This window comes from Balaenoptera ricei, chromosome 11 (genome assembly GCF_028023285.1).
Source record: "Balaenoptera ricei isolate mBalRic1 chromosome 11, mBalRic1.hap2, whole genome shotgun sequence".
NCBI classification, from domain to species: domain Eukaryota; kingdom Metazoa; phylum Chordata; class Mammalia; order Artiodactyla; family Balaenopteridae; genus Balaenoptera; species Balaenoptera ricei.
The window spans coordinates 104,996,108-105,015,136 of NC_082649.1; the positions used below are offsets into that span (position 1 = coordinate 104,996,108).

At 47.5% G+C, this 19,029-nt stretch overlaps 1 protein-coding gene across 1 annotated transcript; it reads left to right on the forward strand.

Annotated features, from left to right (window-relative positions):
- The first annotated feature begins 434 nt into the window (after positions 1-434).
- Positions 435-17,043, forward strand: HMCES (5-hydroxymethylcytosine binding, ES cell specific). The gene is made up of 7 exons (XM_059940497.1): positions 435-500; positions 937-1,145; positions 8,128-8,271; positions 9,058-9,183; positions 11,491-11,672; positions 14,721-14,913; positions 16,376-17,043. Exons 2-7 carry the CDS (start codon positions 963-965, stop codon positions 16,610-16,612), a joined length of 1,065 nt encoding a protein of 354 aa, XP_059796480.1. The 5' UTR covers positions 435-500; positions 937-962; the 3' UTR covers positions 16,613-17,043.
- Positions 17,044-19,029: the final 1,986 nt, after the last annotated feature.

The following is a 19,029-nucleotide window of genomic DNA, read 5'->3' on the forward strand; positions in this document are numbered from 1 at the left end:
CAGTTTTCCTGATGGTTTTTCAATTTTTGCCCGAAACTATGGGCCGTTAGTAGGACTGCGAAGTAAAGAAAATTTCCCGATTTCACCCCTACGAGAACCCGGTGCCCTGGAGTTGTGGTTCCCGCTGTACGGAGAGGGGGCTGCAGGCCCCCGGGTCGCATCTAGGGTCTCTGCCAGCCTGCACCCTCGGGACCCTTCCCGGCCCATTCCCGAGGTTCGCCCTGGGAGGGAGTTAACCCCGCGGGGGAACGGCCCATACGGAGGACGAGTCCTCGAGACAATCAGCGGCTCCTGCTCGGGCTCCTTCAGGGTTGTCAGGTCCCACAGCCCCAACCCTCTGCACGGTGCGGGAGGGGAAGAAGCCCCAGCGCTAGGCGGAACCGCCGGCCGCTGGGGGTTGGGCCGGCCTGCTGGGGGCGGGGCCTGGCGCGGGGGGCGGGGCCTGGCGCGGGGAACGCGGGCGCGCCGAGAGCGACGCGGACGCTGGGTCTGAGGTGGAGGTGAGGAGGGGACGGGCGGACGGGCAGGCGGGCCTGAGGGGGAGGCGAAGTGGGACGGCCGGGGCCTGAGCGGCGGTGAGCGGGGCCGAGGCGGGATGGGAGGGCGGCGGGCCTGAGAGGGAAGTGAGACCGGACGGGCGGCGGGGGTGGGGTGGGGGTGGGGGTGGGGGGTGGGGCGCGGTCCTCGGGGTCAGCGGTCCCGGAGGGAGCGGGGCAGAGCGGGAGAGGCCGGTGCCTGCGGGGCAGGAGGAGCCCCCGGCCGAGAAGCTTCCTTTCCTCGCCCGGCCGGGCCGCGGGGCGGGAGGTGTCCCTGTGAGCCCGGCGCGCGGGCCTGGGGTGGGGATAGGGTGGGGCGGGGCGGGGCGCGGAGGGAGACCCAGGGGGCCGAGGCCCGAGACCCGCGTCTGAGGCGCTCGAACCCCGTCCTCGCGTCCAGGGCCCGCGGTGTTCGCAGCTCCGAGGATGTGCGGGCGGACGTCCTGCCACCTGCCCAAGGAGGTCCTCGCCCGGGCCTGCGCCTACCGGGACCGGCAGGGCCAACGGCGACTCCCAGAGTGGAGGGACCCGGACCGGTACTGCCCGTCGTACAACAAGAGCCCGCAGTCCAGCAGCCCGGTGCTCCTGTCCCGGCTGCACGTGGAGAAGGTGAGCGCGGACCTGCCCTGCGCCCGCCGCTGCGCCTGTGCTGACGCCTCCGGGACGGGTCACTGTTCCTGGGGCCCCAGCTGCGTGCTGCTCTGCACGAGGCGCGCCAGCCCTGCTGCCTGCCCGGTTCATATGCATTTGAAAGCGCTGTTTAAGGTAGCGTCTTTCAGACCTCACTGATCATCAGGGACCTTTCAATATCTTTAAAAAAAAAAAAAAAAAAAGGATTTCCATGCCTCTTATGAGTCCAGCGAAGTCAGAATCTCTGGGCTTAGGGCAGGACTAAGACTAGCTAGTCTAAAAACACCTCTGACGTTTCTTGAACATTTAAGTTTCTATTCTTTCTGCTTGCGTCTTCAATCTTTTTATGTTTGTCTTTTACTGAAGCTAGGAACAGAGGTATTTGCTTTGGCATTATGAAGTTTAATTGCATTCTTTATCTTGGTAGAATCTACTTCTGTAGTGTTGGAGTGGCCGATAATTTATAATCATGTTTTGGTTCTTGGCTTTATCTCCTGAAAGAGGGGGAGTGTGTGTCTGTATGCGTGCATACCTGTAGTGTAATAAAAATGCTTCATTCCAGAAATTAGTAGTTCTTCCATGTCTTAAATATTTTAAATATCCTTGATATGTTTTTTTAAAATCCTGATTGTTTCCATCTTGGATTTTTATTCTTTCTGATCCATAATGCTTAAGTCACTTGATACAATTGACTATACCCCCTGCTGCATACTCTTCAGAACTGTTGTGATAATATGATAGTCAAAAAAGATTCATTTTTCCGTTACAGGGATCAGATTATTTTAGAAAAAAAAAATACCAGATGACTTTGATCTTTTTGGTTGAATGAAGCCATTTACATGAAATAGTTTATTCTCGAGCCATTTTTAGTGGATGCATACTTGTTGAAACTAAACAGACTTTTTTTAATGAGAGGCAAATCAAAGTAAAATCAATATCATGGGGAACCTTGACTGGGAAAGGAAAAAATAAAACGTTTCAGAGGGAGGCATAATTTGAAGAGAAAGAAGGATTAACTGTGTGAGGTTTCTTATTTTTTAGCCTTGGTTCTCTTTGTACCACATCATTAAAATTATAGAATGAATGTTAGCTGGAAGAAAACTTTAACAGATGTAAAGACAGAAGTGTAGAAAGATTGTGAGTGGTCCTGGGTTACCCAGGCAGTGAGGGAAGAGCTGGTACCGAGGTCCCGTCCACTGTTGCCACTCCAGTGGATACTTCCTGGAACTAGGAATGGGGAAGGTGGAGCCCCTAAACACGCATAGCCCTCCTCTTCTGTCAGTGATGTCAGTTTGCTGATGGAATGTTTTGACTCCACATCTCCAATAAATTTTATAAAGATTGCTAGGGTTTCCTAATTTTGATAAATATTTGAGGTTTCATTTATCTGAAAATGAACATCGTAAATTGTAAAGCGAAAATCGAACTATTTCAGATCACTAATCCGTATCATCAATGTCAGCACATGTGTATAGATTGTAACATTTGCATTTGAAGCCACTGACTTGCAAGTTACTTCCTCTTTCATTTATCTACCCCTGGTGCTACCAGCTGTTCAGGTTACAAGTCCAAGAGGGTAGAGGAAAAGATGACTAATATTGAGCAATATTTTCAGTATTTTGGCTTAGAAGCTGCTTTCTATTCATTGCTCCCAGTATGGGGCAGCCCTGTATTTGGGTTTGGTTTACAATTGTCCATTGAACACACTCAGGTTAAAGGTGATCAGTGGAATTCGTACGAGCATGATTTCTCAGCCTTGGCACTATTGACATTTTAAGTGGGATAATTGTTGTGGGAAGCTGACCTGTGCCTTGTAGAATGTTTAGCAGCGTCACTGGCCTCTACCCAGTAGATGCCAGTTTTCCCTAGGTCATCATAACCAAAAATGTCTCCTGACATTGCCAAATACCCACACGATATACCCACTCGATGCCAGTGGACCAGCCCTCACCCCCGGGCTTGGTGAAGTGAAGGTGGGGGGGGGGGGGCGGTGTCAGAATTGTCCCGTGTCCAGAACCTCAGATCTAGAGTTTTGTCTTGTAAATTTCTGATGCGAGATTGTTTAGTTGGCTGTGAGATAATGTTATCTCTTATTTTCATTTATGCTTTGTGCAGGGAGCCCTTCTGCTTGGAAGGTACATTTGACATATTTGATTCCGGAAGAGAAAGAGGATTTACAAAAGCTCTGTGTTTTCACACATTCTTTCTCTTCCTTCCTTCTCTACCCTACCATTTCTTCCAGGATCACCTTTTCCTTAGTTATCCTGCGAGCTCGTTTATTGGTTTTAAAGGCTGCTTCTGTCTTTAAGGAGGAAGCAACACATGCATGTATATATGTATGTATGTATATATGTATGTATGTATGTATGCATGTATATATATGCATGCATATATGTATGCATGTATATATATGTATGTGTGTATATATGTATATATGTATGCATGTATATATGTATGTCTATATGTATGCATGTATATACGTATGTATGTATATACGTATGCATGTATATACGTATGCATGTATATACGTATGTATGTATATACGTATGCATGTATATACGTATGTATGTATGTATGCATATATGTATGTATGCATATATGTATGTATGCATGTATATATGTATGCATGTATATATGTGTGTATGTATGTGTGTATGTATGTATGTATATATGTATACATATGTACAGTTGATCCTCATTCTTCATAGATTCTGTGTTGGTAAATTTGCCTACTTGCCTACTTTGTAACCCCCAAAATAATACTCATAATGCTTTTGTAGTCATTCGTGGACATACAGAGTGGTGAAATATTCAAGTTACCCAAATATGTATTCCTAACTGAGATCAAGTAAGATGAAGTTCTACTTTCTTGTTTCACTTTTTATACTATAAACAAGTGTCTTTTTTGAGATCTGTTTATTGCCATGTTTTTTGCATTTCTATGCTTTTTGTTGGTGATCTTAGTGTTTAAAATTGTCCCCAAGCATAGTGGTAAAGTGCAGGCTAGAATTCCTAAATGCAAGAAGGGCGTAATATGCCTTACAGAGAAAATACATGTGTTAGAGACGCTTCGTTCAGGCATGAGTTACTGTGGCTGCTGGTCATGAATTCAACATTAATGAACCAACAATATATGTTAAATAAAGTTTAACATATAATAATAAATATGTTAAAAACACACAGAAGACAAGGTTGTATATTGATCAGTTGATGAAAATGTTGTCACTATAGGTTCCTGGCAACCTAACGGTGTTTCCCCTAAGAGCCGCAGTTCAGTGTTCCCTACTTCAGTGTTCGTGGCAACTTTGTACAACCTACCTGCCATGTATAACAAGAATGGGTCTGTGTTGTGTGTGTGTGTGTGTGTGTGTGTGTGTTTGTATGGCAAGGGGATTAACTAATACAGGCAAGATATTGAAAGAAGTGGGACAGGATCCTGTGAAGAGCACAGTGGAGGAATTAGCTTTAAACAAAAGGGAAGCCCAGGACTTCCCTGGTGGTCCAGTGGTTAAGACTCCGCGATCCCAGTGCGAGGGTCCCGGGTTCGATCCCTGGTCAGGGAACTAGATCCCGCATGCCGCAACTAAAGATCCCACGTGCTGCAACTAAGACCCGGTGCAGCCAAATAAATTTAAGAGAAAAAAAAAAGGGAAGCCCTTCTAAGACACTACTACTGACAGTTCCCCTCTTGGAATTCCATCCTCTCAACTTTTTTCATTCTGCTTTTATCTCTCTAGGAACTTTTCGTTGGACTGTACTTTTTCCTCATTTCTCCTTTTTGTTTTTGTACCCCCAGGTTTGATCCTGTGATTGATTTGCTCTCTAAGAAACTTTATCCTAATGGCTTTACCAGTCACCTTTGTATAGAAGATTTTGCTGTTTCTTTTTCATCATAACCTCAAAAAATATTAAACTACAATTAGTGTGCTTATTCCATGCCACACATCTAACCTCATAAGTAGCAGAGAAGGGACTTTTGAACCAGGGTCTTCTTACAAAGGCCGTTTTCTTTCCTTTATACCAGAGGTTGGCAAACCATGGTCCTCAGACCAAATCTGGCTCACTGCCTGTTTTTATCAATAAAGTTTTATTAGAATACAACCATGCTCACTTGTTCTTTGGCTGCTTTCACACTACCAACGGTGGCAGAGTTGAGTTGAGTTGCAGCAGAGACTGTGTGGACTCAGAAAGCCAAAAATATTTACTGTCTGGTCCATTACAGAAAAAGTTTGCTGACCCATTCTCTGTACCATGCTGCCTCTCTCCTAAGCTTTAATTCCACATGCTTGTTGGACATAGTAAACCTCTGTCTGTGGATTTTATTCCAGTAACTCAGAACAACCTTTATATTATGTTCACCAGTGAGGAATTAGGAGAAGGCATTGCAGGTATGGTTTGTCTCTTCCCTGGAGTCTGGGGCCTCAGCTGAGAAGGCATTGGGGCTAGAATCATCTAGAGCAGGAGGCAGAAAACTAGGGCCCTCTGATCATTTTTGTAAATGAAATTTTATGGGACAGAGCAACATCCATTTATCAATTGTCTATGGCTGCTCTGTCCCTATAATAGCGTTTATAACAAAGACTGTAAAGTCTACAGTACTTAATATTTAGCCTTTTAGAGAAAAGTTTACCAACATCTGATCTAGAGGCATCTTCCGGGCTTCCCTGGTGGCGCAGTGGTTGAGAATCTGCCTGCTAATGCAGGGGACACGGGTTCGAGCCCTGGTCTAGGAAGATCCCACATGCCGCGGAGCAACTAGGCCCGTGAGCCACAGCTACTGAGCCTGCGCGTCTGGAGCCTGTGCCCCGCAACGGGAGGGGCTGCGATAGTGAAAGGCCCGCGCACCGCGATGAAGAGTGGCCCCCACTTGCCGCAACTAGAGAAAGCCCTCGCACGAACCGAAGACCCAACACAGTCCAAAAAATAAATAAATAAATAGAGGCATCTTCACTCTCTTATCTGGCAGTTGATGTTGGCTCTGAACTGGGGCTTTTGACCAAAGCCCCTACATGTGGCCTCTCCACAAAGCCTGGGCTTTTTCACCAAGGTGGCTGGATTTCTTATATGGCAGCTCAGGGCAGCGAAGGCAGTGTCTCGGCAAACAAGGAGGAAGCTGAAAAACCTTTTCTGACTTAGCCTTAGTAATCATACAGTGTCACTCGTGCCACATTCTGTTGGATAGAAGCAGGTCACAGGCCCGTCCAGATTCAAGAAAAGGGCACATAGGTCCCCCACACAGCTCTTGATGGGAGAAGCGTCAAAGACTTTGGGACCCTTTTTCTAAGCTGCCACAGACTTCCCGCTGTTACCTGAAATTCAACATGTGATCTTTCCCCACATCAAACCTCTTTTCGGATTTTTCTCTTTTGTTCAATAGCACCGTCATTATTTCAGGCTTCTGGGCCTGAAAACTTAATCATCGCTGTTTTCTTTGTCCATTTGACACCACAATTTCTTTTCTTCTTTTTTCTTTCTATCTTTTGAATGTCTTTTATTCTCACTACTGTCACCAGACCTACTGTACCACCCTAGTAGAACCTAAAATGTACTCTCTGCTCACTGGTGTCTTCCAACTCAGTGTAGTACACCGTGAGAATAGTGTGTGTGCGTGTGTGTGTGTGTTTTAATCTATAGATTTCATCAAATTCTCAAGGGACCAGTTACCCCAAAAAAGTTTAACAACCATGTGTTGAGGGTGAGGCCCCAAGACTACCCCACCCCCACATTCGGAGGTGCGTTCGAAGGACTCAGCATGTGACGTGGCTAAGCTTTATTACAGTGAAAGCATACACAGTAGAATCAGCAAGGGAAAAGAAACAAGTAGAAATCTGGAGAAATTCATGCACAAGCTTCCTTATCGTCTCTCCTTCCTGTGAGGGGGCACACCAAGCATGTTTTCTCTCCAGCAGTGAAAAATGTAGTAACGTGCAGTGTTTCTGCCCAGGGAAACCCATTAGAAACTTAGGCCCAAGGTTTTGGTCGGGGGCTGGTCATCTAGGCACTCTCTGCCTGGCAAGTACCAAAGTTCTAGACTCCTAGAAGGAAAGCAGGTACTCAGCATAAACCTCATTTTTTGCCCAAAGTAGGCATAGTATACCATCTTTATCAGTTAGGGAAAGGTGGAAACACTAAAAATCCAAGTTCTCAGATCCTAACTGAGGGCCAATCCTGTAAGCAGGCCTTCCTACAAATAGCATCCTCAGGCTTGCTATAACTTGGCTGCACAAAACCACTTCCTGCACATTCTTGACACGGCCTCTAATTTCATATCTGGTCTTTCCTCCCATCTCTTCTCTGTCTGATTCCTATACCTCTTGTGGGATCCAATCCAAGAACCACCTCACCCTATTCCTTCCCCTCTGCCCTTCCCAAGGAGTTGATAATACTTCTCCATTCCATCTCTCACAGATCACTCTCCACTGAACTTTTTTGACACTCCTTGTGTGTACCACTTATATGGCCCTTAGCCTATGGTATCTTATCACTTCATATTTTTAATGTCTGTGTGGCCTCACGAGTTATAGTGCAAGCCCTTTGAGGTTAAGCACCTTCCATGTGCCCCCATACTACCCTATGTATCCCTTAATCATAGCATGTACCTTTTTGTATGATGGTTGCCTGTAACGTGTGCTTCTTGAGAGCTGGGGCCATGTGAAGTGCAGGGCCTGGTACTATGTCTCTCCTGCAGTAGGCACTCATTAAAAGTTTACAGAAATTAAAGCTCTTTGTATCCCCCATCCTACCCAAGCAGAATGTCATACATTCTAATAAATATGGTTGCTAGAGAACTCAAATTACTCACATCATGATACGTCATTAAAATTGTTTTCAAGTAGAATCTTTCCCTATTAATAATCCTCTTTGTATTTTGATACTAGTAGTAACGTAATGCATGTACTGAATTAGGTTTTCTAAATTTCATTATGATCTCCTCACTGGATCTTAACCTTTTTCGTGGCAGGGCGCAGACTCATCTGAGCGTATCATTGCTCCCATGCGGTGGGGCTTGGTCCCATCTTGGTTTAAAGAAGCTGATCCTTCCAAGCTGCAGTACAACACTAGCAACTGTCGTAGTGATACCATAATGGAGAAACGGTCCTTTAAGGTAGGTAGCTGGTCTAGGGAAAAGGCACATATTCTGATATTTTATCTAACAGAACTATTAGTGCCTTATATACCTGAGAAATAGTTCCAAAGTGTGTTCCCAGTTATTAATGTAGAGTGCTGTTCTCTTTATTACTGTGTGACAAAGCATGCCAAGACAACAGTTTATTATTTCTCATAATAAACCATGGGCTGCCTGGGCTCAACTAGACAGTTTTTACTCAACCAGAGGTTCTCATGTAGTTCTAGTCAGATGACAGCTGGATGTCCCAGGTGGCTTCTTAACCCACATGTGTGACACGTCAGCTGGGATGAGTAGAACAACTGGAGGCCTTTCCATGTGCCTGCTAGGGGGTGTCAAGGTGGTCAGGCATCTCACACGGCATCTGGCTTACCCAGAGTTCACCATCCAGGGGAGCAGGGCGGGAGCTGCAGGGCTTTGTGACCTTGCCTTGGAAATCATAACAGCGTCACTTCTGCTGCGTTCTGTTGGTCATACAGAGCCAGCCTGAGATCCCTGAGGGAGGGGACTACGTAGTATGTGAACATTGGTAGGCGTGGTTCTCTGGGGGGCCAGCTCTGGAGACTAGCTACCACAGTGCCTGTTTCCTGCTATGTACATTATTTAATCTTTTCAACATCTGTGTAAGTGTGACTTTATACATAAGAAGTGTGACATACAGAGGAATTAACTGCTCTGAGGTCACACATTGGCAGATCTGAGATTTTAAGTCCATGAAACGTGTTTCCATCACTAAGACCATATCTTGCTCATGTTTTCCCTCAGGTGCCTCTGGGAAAGGGAAGACGCTGTGTTGTTTTAGCAGATGGTTTCTATGAGTGGCAGCGATGTCAGAGAACAAGCCGGACGCAGCCCTACTTCATCTACTTCCCCCAAATCAAAACAGAAAAGGTATCATCAGCAGTGTATATCTGTGTCTGTGTCTTTGTGTGTTTGGTATGTTCTCCGAGCTTCTTGCATTTTTGGTTTGATGTCTTTCCTATTTTTTTGAAAATTCTCAGCCATTATCTATTCAACTATTTCTTCTGCCCCATTTTCTCTTCTCTTTCTGGCATTCTAATTATATATGTGTTAGACGGTTTGATATTGTCCCATAGTTTTTGGATGTTCTCTTATGTACATTTCATTCTTTTTTCTCTGTGTTTCAGTTTGAGTGATTTTTATTGACCTGTTTTTAAGTTCACTGTTCTTTCTTATTTCACTGAAATTGCTTATCTGCCTGTTCATGCATGTTGTCTACCTTTTCTATAAGAGCTATTATATATATATATGTAATACATAGCTAATATATATACATAGTAATTACACTTAAATTCCTGTCTGATAGTTTCAGCATTTGGGAAATGTAATCTCTTGAGTCTGGTCCTGTTGATTTCTATATATCTTGGCAATTCATTGGTTATTTTTGGCTTTTTGTATGTCTTATAATTTTTTATTGATTGCCAGACATAGTAGATAGGACAGAGACTGAGATCAATAATATTTGTGTCTGGAAATGGATATGTTTATTCTTTTTTGGCTGCCTTGGGTCTTCGTTGCTGCGCGCAGGCTTTCCCTAGTTGCGGCGAGCGGGGGCTGCTCTTCGTTGCCGTGTGCGGGCTTCTCATTGCGGTGGCTTCTCTTGTTGTGGAGCACGGGCTCTAGGCGCGCGGGCTTCAGTAGTTGTGGCTCAGTAGTTGCGGCGCACGGGCTTAGTTGCTCTGCTGTATGTGGGATCTTCCCAGACCAGGGATCGAACCCGCGTTGCCTGCACTGGCAGGCGGATTCTTAAACACTGCGCCAGCAGGGAAGTCCCTGTTTATTCTTTTATTAGGCCATTAATGTCCGAGGTTGAGTTGACCTTGTCCGGAGCTGAACTGGGTTTGGTTTTGTTGTGCACCACAGGCTTTAAATATTTCTCTGCTGTCACCTTGTGTTTAGGGTAAGGGTTGGTTTTCCAGAGGGTTTTTCTCAGTAGCCCTGCTCCCTGCAGCTGTTGTTACGTCCCTTTGAGCCTCCATGCTCTTGCCCCTCCCCCAGAGGTAGACTGCTGTTGCTTGTCATTTGGTGTGCAGGGAGGTGGAGAGAGTTCTCCATTGTCTTGGTTCAGTCTCAGTCTTAAGCAAAGCTGTGTCCCTGGCTCTCAGGCTCAAGCTTTCTCAGTGATCCTGCTCCTTCCCCAGGGGCGTAGAGGGTTTTTTTCTTTTGCCCTTTTCCAGCTTCAGGGGGTCTTTACCTGTATCTTAGGAGCGATAGGATTTATCCCTTTTCCCCTTGGCCCCTTAAGGTTTTTGTTCTTTAGAGGAGAAGTGACCAGCTGAGGCTTCTCACCATCCCTGAGGCAAAAGAGCTCCCCGTGTCTAGCACACATTGGCAAGGAAGCTTTCTCCAGTCCCCTGCCCCCAGTCTCTCTCGATAGCACCTGTGGAGGGTGGTCTGCAAGCTGAGGCAAACTTCCCTGATGTCTGCAGCCCCCAGGGCTTCTGTGCTCTCAGACTAGCCCACACTCTGCATCGAGCAATTTGATGATAATTTTATCTGAATTCTTACCTGCTGCACGAAGGAGGCCTTGTTTTCCTTCTGTTACCACTGGGAAGCCAGTACTGGTGTCTCATCTCCTCTTGGATGACCCTGTCTTTCCATAAAGTTCAGGTTAATTGGTTGCCCTGTGACCTCAGTTCTCTGATGAGTTTAAGTTATGGTTATTTAGATTCTCTACCTTTTTTTTTGTTAGGGTGGAGGTGACACTTTCCAGCTTTCTGTATTCTAGGCCTTGAACTGAATCTTAAATGGCAAGTAGGAGTTGGCATGATGAAAAAGGGAAGGGAAGACCTTTGGGGCAGAGGAAAGTTGCTTCTGCGAGATAGAGGGGCATGAAATTGCATGAGGGCATCATTTAGAAATAGCTGGGCTTAATTCAAGTTAACATTGTAATTGAAAGCCGGAATGATTATCCAGATCATGGAAGGCCTGAATATCCACTGAAGGTGTTAAACTGTATTGTGAAAGCATTAAGGAGCCATAAATCTATTGCTTCAGTGAGTATCTGCCACCAAGCCTCTTTCCTTCTGCGACAGTGGATCAAGAGGACCCATGCTAAAGGCATGGGCTGAATTACTTCTAAAATGATCGCCATGCTCTCAAGTCTGTAATAGTACCCAACCTGCAGGGGGGAAGGCGGCTGCTGAGTATCTAATCTACCATGGATTTTGCTTCCAGTCAGAGAGCATGGGTGCTGCAGATGGCCCTGAGGACTGGGAGAAAGTCTGGGACAACTGGAGGCCGCTGACAATGGCCGGGCTCTTTGACTGCTGGGAGCCCCCGGAGGGAGGAGACTGCCTGTATTCTTACACCATCATCACAGTGGATTCTTGCAAAGGCTTGAATGGCATCCACCACAGGCAAGTCACACTTCTCATGCCTGGGTCCAAAAGGATTCAGGGCAGGGTTTGTCCTCTTTGCTTTTAGATAGGCAGCTTCTGTACGCACAGATTTAGAGAGTAGGAAAGTAAGACAGTTGCTTCACAAAGTATAGTCAGTTTGGCTGTAACATGATATGCATTCCTAAAAATCACCACACTATGCAAAATTGCACTATGAAAACCATAGGACTTACGGGAAAAGTGGGACTAAGGGGACAACACTTAAAAATTTTGTCAGTGACACAGTAAAAAAAAAAAAAAAATAGGAATCTAGTAAAAACAGTACTATCGTTCCATGCATTAAGTGGTTAAGAAGTACATAGATATTACAATAAATATGGCACTTTACCTTAGAAAGACCTGAAACTGACTTGTGGAAGTGAGTGTCGCAAGAGTTGCAGCTTGTGTTATTGTGCAGTGGTAGAAGGAAGATTCTGCAAAATTATCGTCTTTTGCAGTCTTAAATCCTGGGGCATGTTCTTCTGCCTTTGAAACGTTGTTCCTTCGAGGCATGCCTTTATAATAGATACGTATTTAATCAAAACTGAACATTTTGGTCCAATGTGTGGCCTCCTCCAATTAACTTCAGTATCACTAGTGGAAATTCCCTAACAGCATCTTCATCTGTACTCATGTCTTCTCCCAACAGCTGAGAGCTCTGGAAATGGCAGCAGTGTTTGGGGCCACCAAAACAGCCATTACTAGCACTAAGAGGAGCCACCTCTGTGGTGTTTGTGTGGTCTTTGTGTATAGAGAGGGCATTCTCTTTGTGAGAAAGCTTCCAGTTTTTTAGTTTTTTTACTGTTCGGCTTTCAGTCCATATCTTTCCATTGCTTCTATTCCTTCAGACCTGGCTGGTATTGACTTTATAACACTTCTTGCAATTGTTCCAGCCGTGGATGTTCCTTTTTTCCCAGCCCTGTTACTGTTGTGGATCCTTTATGTCTCTTGCTCGGGAGATATCACATGTTCTCTTCTTGCTTTCAAGACGCTTTATTATTATTTCAAGCTTCTCGTCAAGACTTACAAGTTTTCTGTTTGCATGCACTGCTTAGCGTGTTTGAGCCAGGAAGCTTAGACATGTTTGAGATGTTGAATGAATAGTTTTTTTAATATAGAGAAAAGTTTACAAATGCAAAATGAGAACAGAACACAACTTTGGAGGATAATATGCAGTGAGCCAAGGTAGCCGTCAGTGTTTGAGATGTGTGCATTTTGTGTACTCTTACAAGGCTCAGTTCAGCGGGGTGCAGTTTTCTGTGTTCACTTTGTGTTTCTCACAGACAAAACCGTATATAAGCAAAGGCAAAATCTGCATTATGTTCTAATAGATCAATCACATTGGAACAGATTTTCATTTTAAAAACAAGCGTTACAGGACTTCCCTGGTGGTCCAGTGGCTAAGACTCTGCGCTCCCAATGCAGGGGGCCCGGGTTCGATCCCTGGTCAGGGAACTAGGTCCCACATGCATGCCGCAACTAAGAGTTCGCATGCTGCAGCGAAGATCCCGCACAAGGCAACAAAGATCCTGTGTGCTGCAACTAAGACCCAAAGCAGCCAAACAAATAAATAAATAAATAATTTAAAAATATATTTAATAAAATAAAAAACAAACGTTAGCAGAACTGACTACACTTGTGTAACACTTTCACAGTTTTTGCCAGATCTGAGTGTCCTCAGAAGTAATTTTATGATCTTTTGCTGGAAAGAACGCAGTGCTGCACACACTGGATTACCGATTTTAGCCCTCTTGTCCTAAGCGTTCTGTCTGAAGTGATGCTTTCATGGGATATAATAGTTCTAGTTTTTGCTAATTCACCTTAAAATAAATTCCTATTTCATCTAATCTAAGATTTTGTACCACTATTTTATACATTGTTAAGAAAAATAAAGTGCTGCCAATTATTGCCAATTAAAGTGTGATACAGTACAGAGATGCCATTCATCATAAAATGCATCTGGATTTCAAAGATCTTAAAATACCCTTTTTTTTCCTTAATATTTATTGATTTATTTAAATTTATTTGGTTGCCCCAGGTCTTAGTTGTGGCAGGTGGGCTCCTTAGTTGCAGCATGTGGGCTCCTTAGTTGTGGCATGCAAACTCTCAGTTGCGGCACGTGTGTGAGATCTAGTTCCCTGACCAGGGATCGAACCTGGGCCCCCTGCATTGGGAGCTTGGAGTCCCAACCACTGCACCACCAGGGAAGTCCCTTAAAACACTTTTTAAAAGTACCTGTTTGGAGGAATTCCCTGGCGATCCAGTGGTTAGGACTCTGTGCTTCCACTGCTGAGGGCCCGGGTTCGATCTCTGGTCAGGGAACTAAGAATCCCATAAGCCGTGCAGTGCGGCCAAAAAAATTAATTAAATTAAAATAAACTAAAATGTTTGACTTCTTGAAGTAATAATAATTATTAGAATAGATGTTAACGCATTTATCTCCTATCTGTACCACCCACCAATGAAGTGTGTACATTCTTTGCATTGGCCCAGAACATAAAATTGGGGGCTAAACAAGGGATCTTTTCCTAACATCTGCTGGGTACCAGGAGTCATCTGAGGCAGGCTCTTTGCTTTTCTGAGCCATAGTTTCTTTTTGTTCACAATTATATAAATAGCTCTTTCTTAGACAAATCTTCCATGGGTGATAAGGCTGGAGAGTATTATTGATAGACACGTTTTCCAGGGTTTATTTTCCCTTTAAGTCTAGGCTGGAGTGTCGTAAAGGTCACCAGTTTGCTAGCGTGTACACTGGAGTGGATCCACTCATAGCACGGGGCACTGTCTTTGCCATCTGACTCTGTTAAGCTGGGTCTCCTGGTGTTGAGTTTTGTGCCCTGTTGGTCCCTGGGGGTGGGGGGGACACCGGGCAGCAACTGGCACGTGAGGCGCGGAGGGAGGGTGAGCTGCTGCTTGGGGCAGTTTGCGCTTCAGCTGACCAGGCCTCTCCCCGCCGCCCCCCGCCCCCCCCCCCCCCCCCCCCCCCCCCCCCCGTCTCCCGACCACTGTCTTCACCGCACGGGCTAGGATGCCTGCCATACTAGATGGAGAGGAGGCAGTCTCTATGTGGCTGGACTTCGGGGAGGTCTCAGCTCAAGAAGCTCTGAAGTTAATTCACCCCACGGAGAACATCACCTTCCACCGAGTCTCCTCCGTGGTGAACAGCTCCCGGAACAACACTCCTGAGTGCCTGCTTCCTCTCCGCTTGCTGGGCAGAAAGGTAGGGCCTCTGACTGCGACAGTCCTTCCTGAGCTCTCTGCCTGCCGTCAGCGTGACCTGTTCATTTCATGCTGTGACCTTGCACAATCAGAGACTGAATACAGACCACCCCAGATTCACCTTCCTCGTGCACGGCAAGGTGGACCAGGGCAGTGACTCTCAAAGCGGGCTGTGACTCGGGAGTCCTCAGGAGACCTGTTGCAAAATGGAAATGCCAGCCTCTATCTAGACCTACTGCTTCAGTATTCAGGGCTGGGCTTGGGCTTCTGTATCTTTAAGAAGCTGCCTTGGTGGGTCTGATAATAAGCCAAGTTTGAGGATTCCTAATCTAGAGGGTGATTGTGAGAAGGACAAAGGAGCCCTTGACCATAACTCTATCTCTCGCCAACCAGATGTGTGATTTATGTCTGTTTTCTGCACCTCTGTTTTCCCAACTACAAGATGGAGGAGTTCCAATCCTCTTTCCCCTTCAGGGGGATTTGAGAACATTCCTGCCGTGAACTTTAACTTCTTAGAATTGGCGGGGATCCAGATGATGTATTTTGAAGGGAAGGTGAACAGGCAAGAGGCCTCAGTGAGAAGGAAGTCCCAGAGCAGAAGCTGGCCCCTGCTGATACCCGGGGTGAAGGTTTAGGAGTAGCAACTGTTTGTCGGTGGCATAGAGGGACCTGAAGTAAGACGTGGGTCTGATTGTTCCAAAGTAGGCATCTTAGGGTGCCTGAGAAGTGTGCAGGACAATGATGGCTAGAACAGCTGCCCCCTTCCCCACTTTTCTAAAAGTTTATTAAGTTTTCATACTCACTGTCAGTGTCATCCTTTTTCTTCAGTTCTCTCGAACTCCTGCTCCCCTGACACTTTTTTTATTACCCGTCTCTAAAAATGTCATTGTATGTATTCCTTTTGCACTAGACACTGCCCCGTTTCTGCCATGGTCTTTACTCCAAAAGAATTCACATTCTGGAGAGGTGGCATCGTGTGAACTCAGAAGCTTCAGTCCGGGGTTGGCGAAGGTGTAGAGGAAGCAGAGGGAGCGGGGCTGGTAGGGGGCTGTGTGGAGGGCGGTGCCGCGGGAGAGAGCTGCGCTCGGCCCTCGGCTGACTCCCGCGCTCCAGCTCACCTCCCCACCCCACGCTGCCTGGTCTTGGCTGAAGCACACACTTTTCCCTGACACTGCTTCATTGTCTGCCCGTGTTTGGAGTGCCCAGCAGCCCTCTTCTCTGGCTGGCCCCGCACACCTCCTCTGGGAAGCCTCCTCTGAGAGCTGCTCCCTCCTCCTTGCAGCCCTTGGAGCACACTCTGCTCCTCTCCTCCCACTCCTGATTAGGGGCCCCAGCTGGCCCTTGGTGACATTTTCCATGCCGAGGTCAATACCTAATGCCTCTTCCCCTCTTTCTTCCCTTGGAGTTGGCCTGTTTCCAAAAGCTTGAGCTGGTGGTTTGAGCTTTTCCTTCTTTCTCCTTAGGAGCTCAAGGCAAGTGGCAGCAGCCAGAAGATGTTGCAATGGCTGGCCACAAAGTCACCCAAAAAGCAAGACACCAAAACACCCCAAAAGGCAGAGTCAGATGTGCCCCAGTGGTCCAGCCAGTTCTTGAAGAAGAGCCCGCTCTCCCCCAAGAGAGGCGGCGCTGACCTCCTGGAGCGATGGCTGAAGCGGGAGAAGGAGGAGGAGCCTGTGGCCAAGCGGCCTCACACCCAGTAGCGCAGGACTTCCAGAGGCCGAGGCCGAGGTGCGCCGCGCTGAACACCACGGTGACGACAGGTTGGGGGGGTGGGTGTGGCTTGGAGGAGGTAGCACAGTGTTAGTTAACAGTTGTGGCTTCTTGGGGGAGTGGCTGTCCTGACTGTGACTGGGAACCCCCAGTGGGGTGGGTGGGCAGCCTGGGAAAAGGGAGAGGCACCACCGTCAACTCATGATGGCGGGGGGGGGGGGGGGGGCCCTTGTGGCCACGGCTCTCTCCTGGAACCGCGGGGACCTTCCCTCAGAGTCTGACCCTGCTGGCAGTTCTCAGCGTCCCCTGGTACTGCTTAGCAGAGGCTGTTTTCTGTTTAGCCTTCTGGCTCTTTTCAGTGCTTTGGAATTAAGTTCTTAAAACATTGTATTTTTTTCTGAATAAAGTGTTTGATAAACTGTTTACATTTCAGAAAATGCTGCTGGTGGGAAGAACTCTGGATCTCACTGTTTTCTCCTGGCATAGTCCTAGGGAATGGTTTTGTCACAATGTGGGGCATTTGGGTTTTTGTGGACAAAACTGCTTTTCTGGAAACAACAAAAAGGCTTGGTGGGGCGCTCTTTATTGAGTCTCTGTTCACTCGTAATACTTGGAAGTTGCCCGAATCTTTTAGCTTAAAACCAGCCAGAGTGCCTGCCAAACACGAGGGGTTGCAGAGGCCAAGACCCCTGCATGGGGAGCGTAGGATCTGGGTGCGAGCCCTGCCCAGGTTCGCGGCCCCTGGGTGGAGCGGCGCACGGAGGGTGACACGGGTTTGGGGGCCATCCGGCCCAGCCTGGTCAACGCCCCCGCGGTTTGTTCTGCAAGCTCGTCCCAGGCACCAGTCACTCTGTAATTAGATGTTTGGGTGGTTGTGACTGTACGCCTCCCCACCCAGATGGCTGGGTCCGTGAAGGCAGGGACCGCTTTCTGCCCACGTGAACAGGAGGCCTGCAAAGGCTCCTGCAACGTAGCTGCGCACTAACTGCGCGCGCAGCCCTCCAGGCTTAACCGGATGCCACGCCTCGGGGGGCGAGGCCCACGGTGGGGGCGCCGAGGCCGAGGGGCCTTCCCAGGGGTCTGGGGACAGCCTCCAGGAGGGCCGCGCCGGTCACGCCCCCTCCCCCCCGCCTCCGGGCGTCCGGGAGACGGAACCCGCCAAGCGCAGTCCTGGCGGCGGGAGGGATGGGGCGCCTCCGCGCACAGGCTGTCGTGCGCACGCCGCCGCCGGGCCTATGCAAATCAGGGATCGCAACCTCACCAATCAGAGCGGGGCCCCGGCGCTGTTCCTGCCAATGGGGGCGAGCGGCGCCGGCGGGCGGGATCCCCGCTCCAGACCCTAGGCCTCCAAATTCTTCCGGTGGCGGCGGCGGCGGGGGACTGGCGGGTGGGGTTTGGAAACCAACCTCGGCGCGAGGGGCGTGGGGCGCTTTCCCGGGGCCTGCAGTTTTCTCTGGGCTCTTTGGCACGGGGTTGTAGTAAGAGATCTTACAGATACAGATACCTTACCAGAATGTTGACTGTTAACGACTTTTGTCGTATTTGCTTCAAGTTTAATGAGCGACGAAGTAAAATTCCCTTTGTTTCTCCTCGCTTTTCCCCACTCTTTTTCAGGGTTTTCAGTTTGGTGGGGTCTTTTACGAGGCAGAATAGAGTGTCCTCAAGAGCCTGTGTCCTTTTCATTCAGGTTTTTATACTTTGACATAAATGTGATGTTAAAAGCACATTCTTGTATCAAAACATTGTTTTGTGATATTCAGGTTTACATAAATGGTATCATCTTGGGCATTTCCTTTGGCAGTTTTTTCCCCCTATCTGAGTCATCAGCTTTACTAGGTATTGCCAAGTTGCTCTCCAAATTTTCACTAGTTTCAGGGGCATGTGATTACCATTTTCCCACCTTTTGCCAATACTTACTCCTGCTTGTTAGAGCAGCGTAGCATCCTGTCCTGCCCTTTGTTTTTGTTTTTAATTTATTCATTTTTTATTTTATTTTTATTTTTGGCTGCGTTGGGTCTCCTTTCGTGGTGTGATCTAGTAGACCAGGACCCCCAACTGTTCTCAGGGCAGGAGGTACAGCTCTTGAATGAGGCTGTCTGGCCTCTCAGCTGGGCTCCCTCTCGGCTGGCAGGCCCTCCTCACCCCACCCTACCTGCACGATGACCAGGCTTGGCTCCAGGCCTTAGGGGACCCTTTCCTGCTCTGCAGCCTTAGAGCAGGCAGAGGGTCCCCTAGACTCCAGATTCTAGTAGATGGGTGTCTCCCCTGCTGCTGTCTGCGGTCCCTCTGGATCCATCTCTTCCTGCAAAGCTTGTGTACCTGAAGCACAGTCCTGCTTTGTATAGAAGCAAACAGAACAGACGCAGGCAAGGGAGGGGCTTGGCCCACAGCGCACAGCTTGGCATAG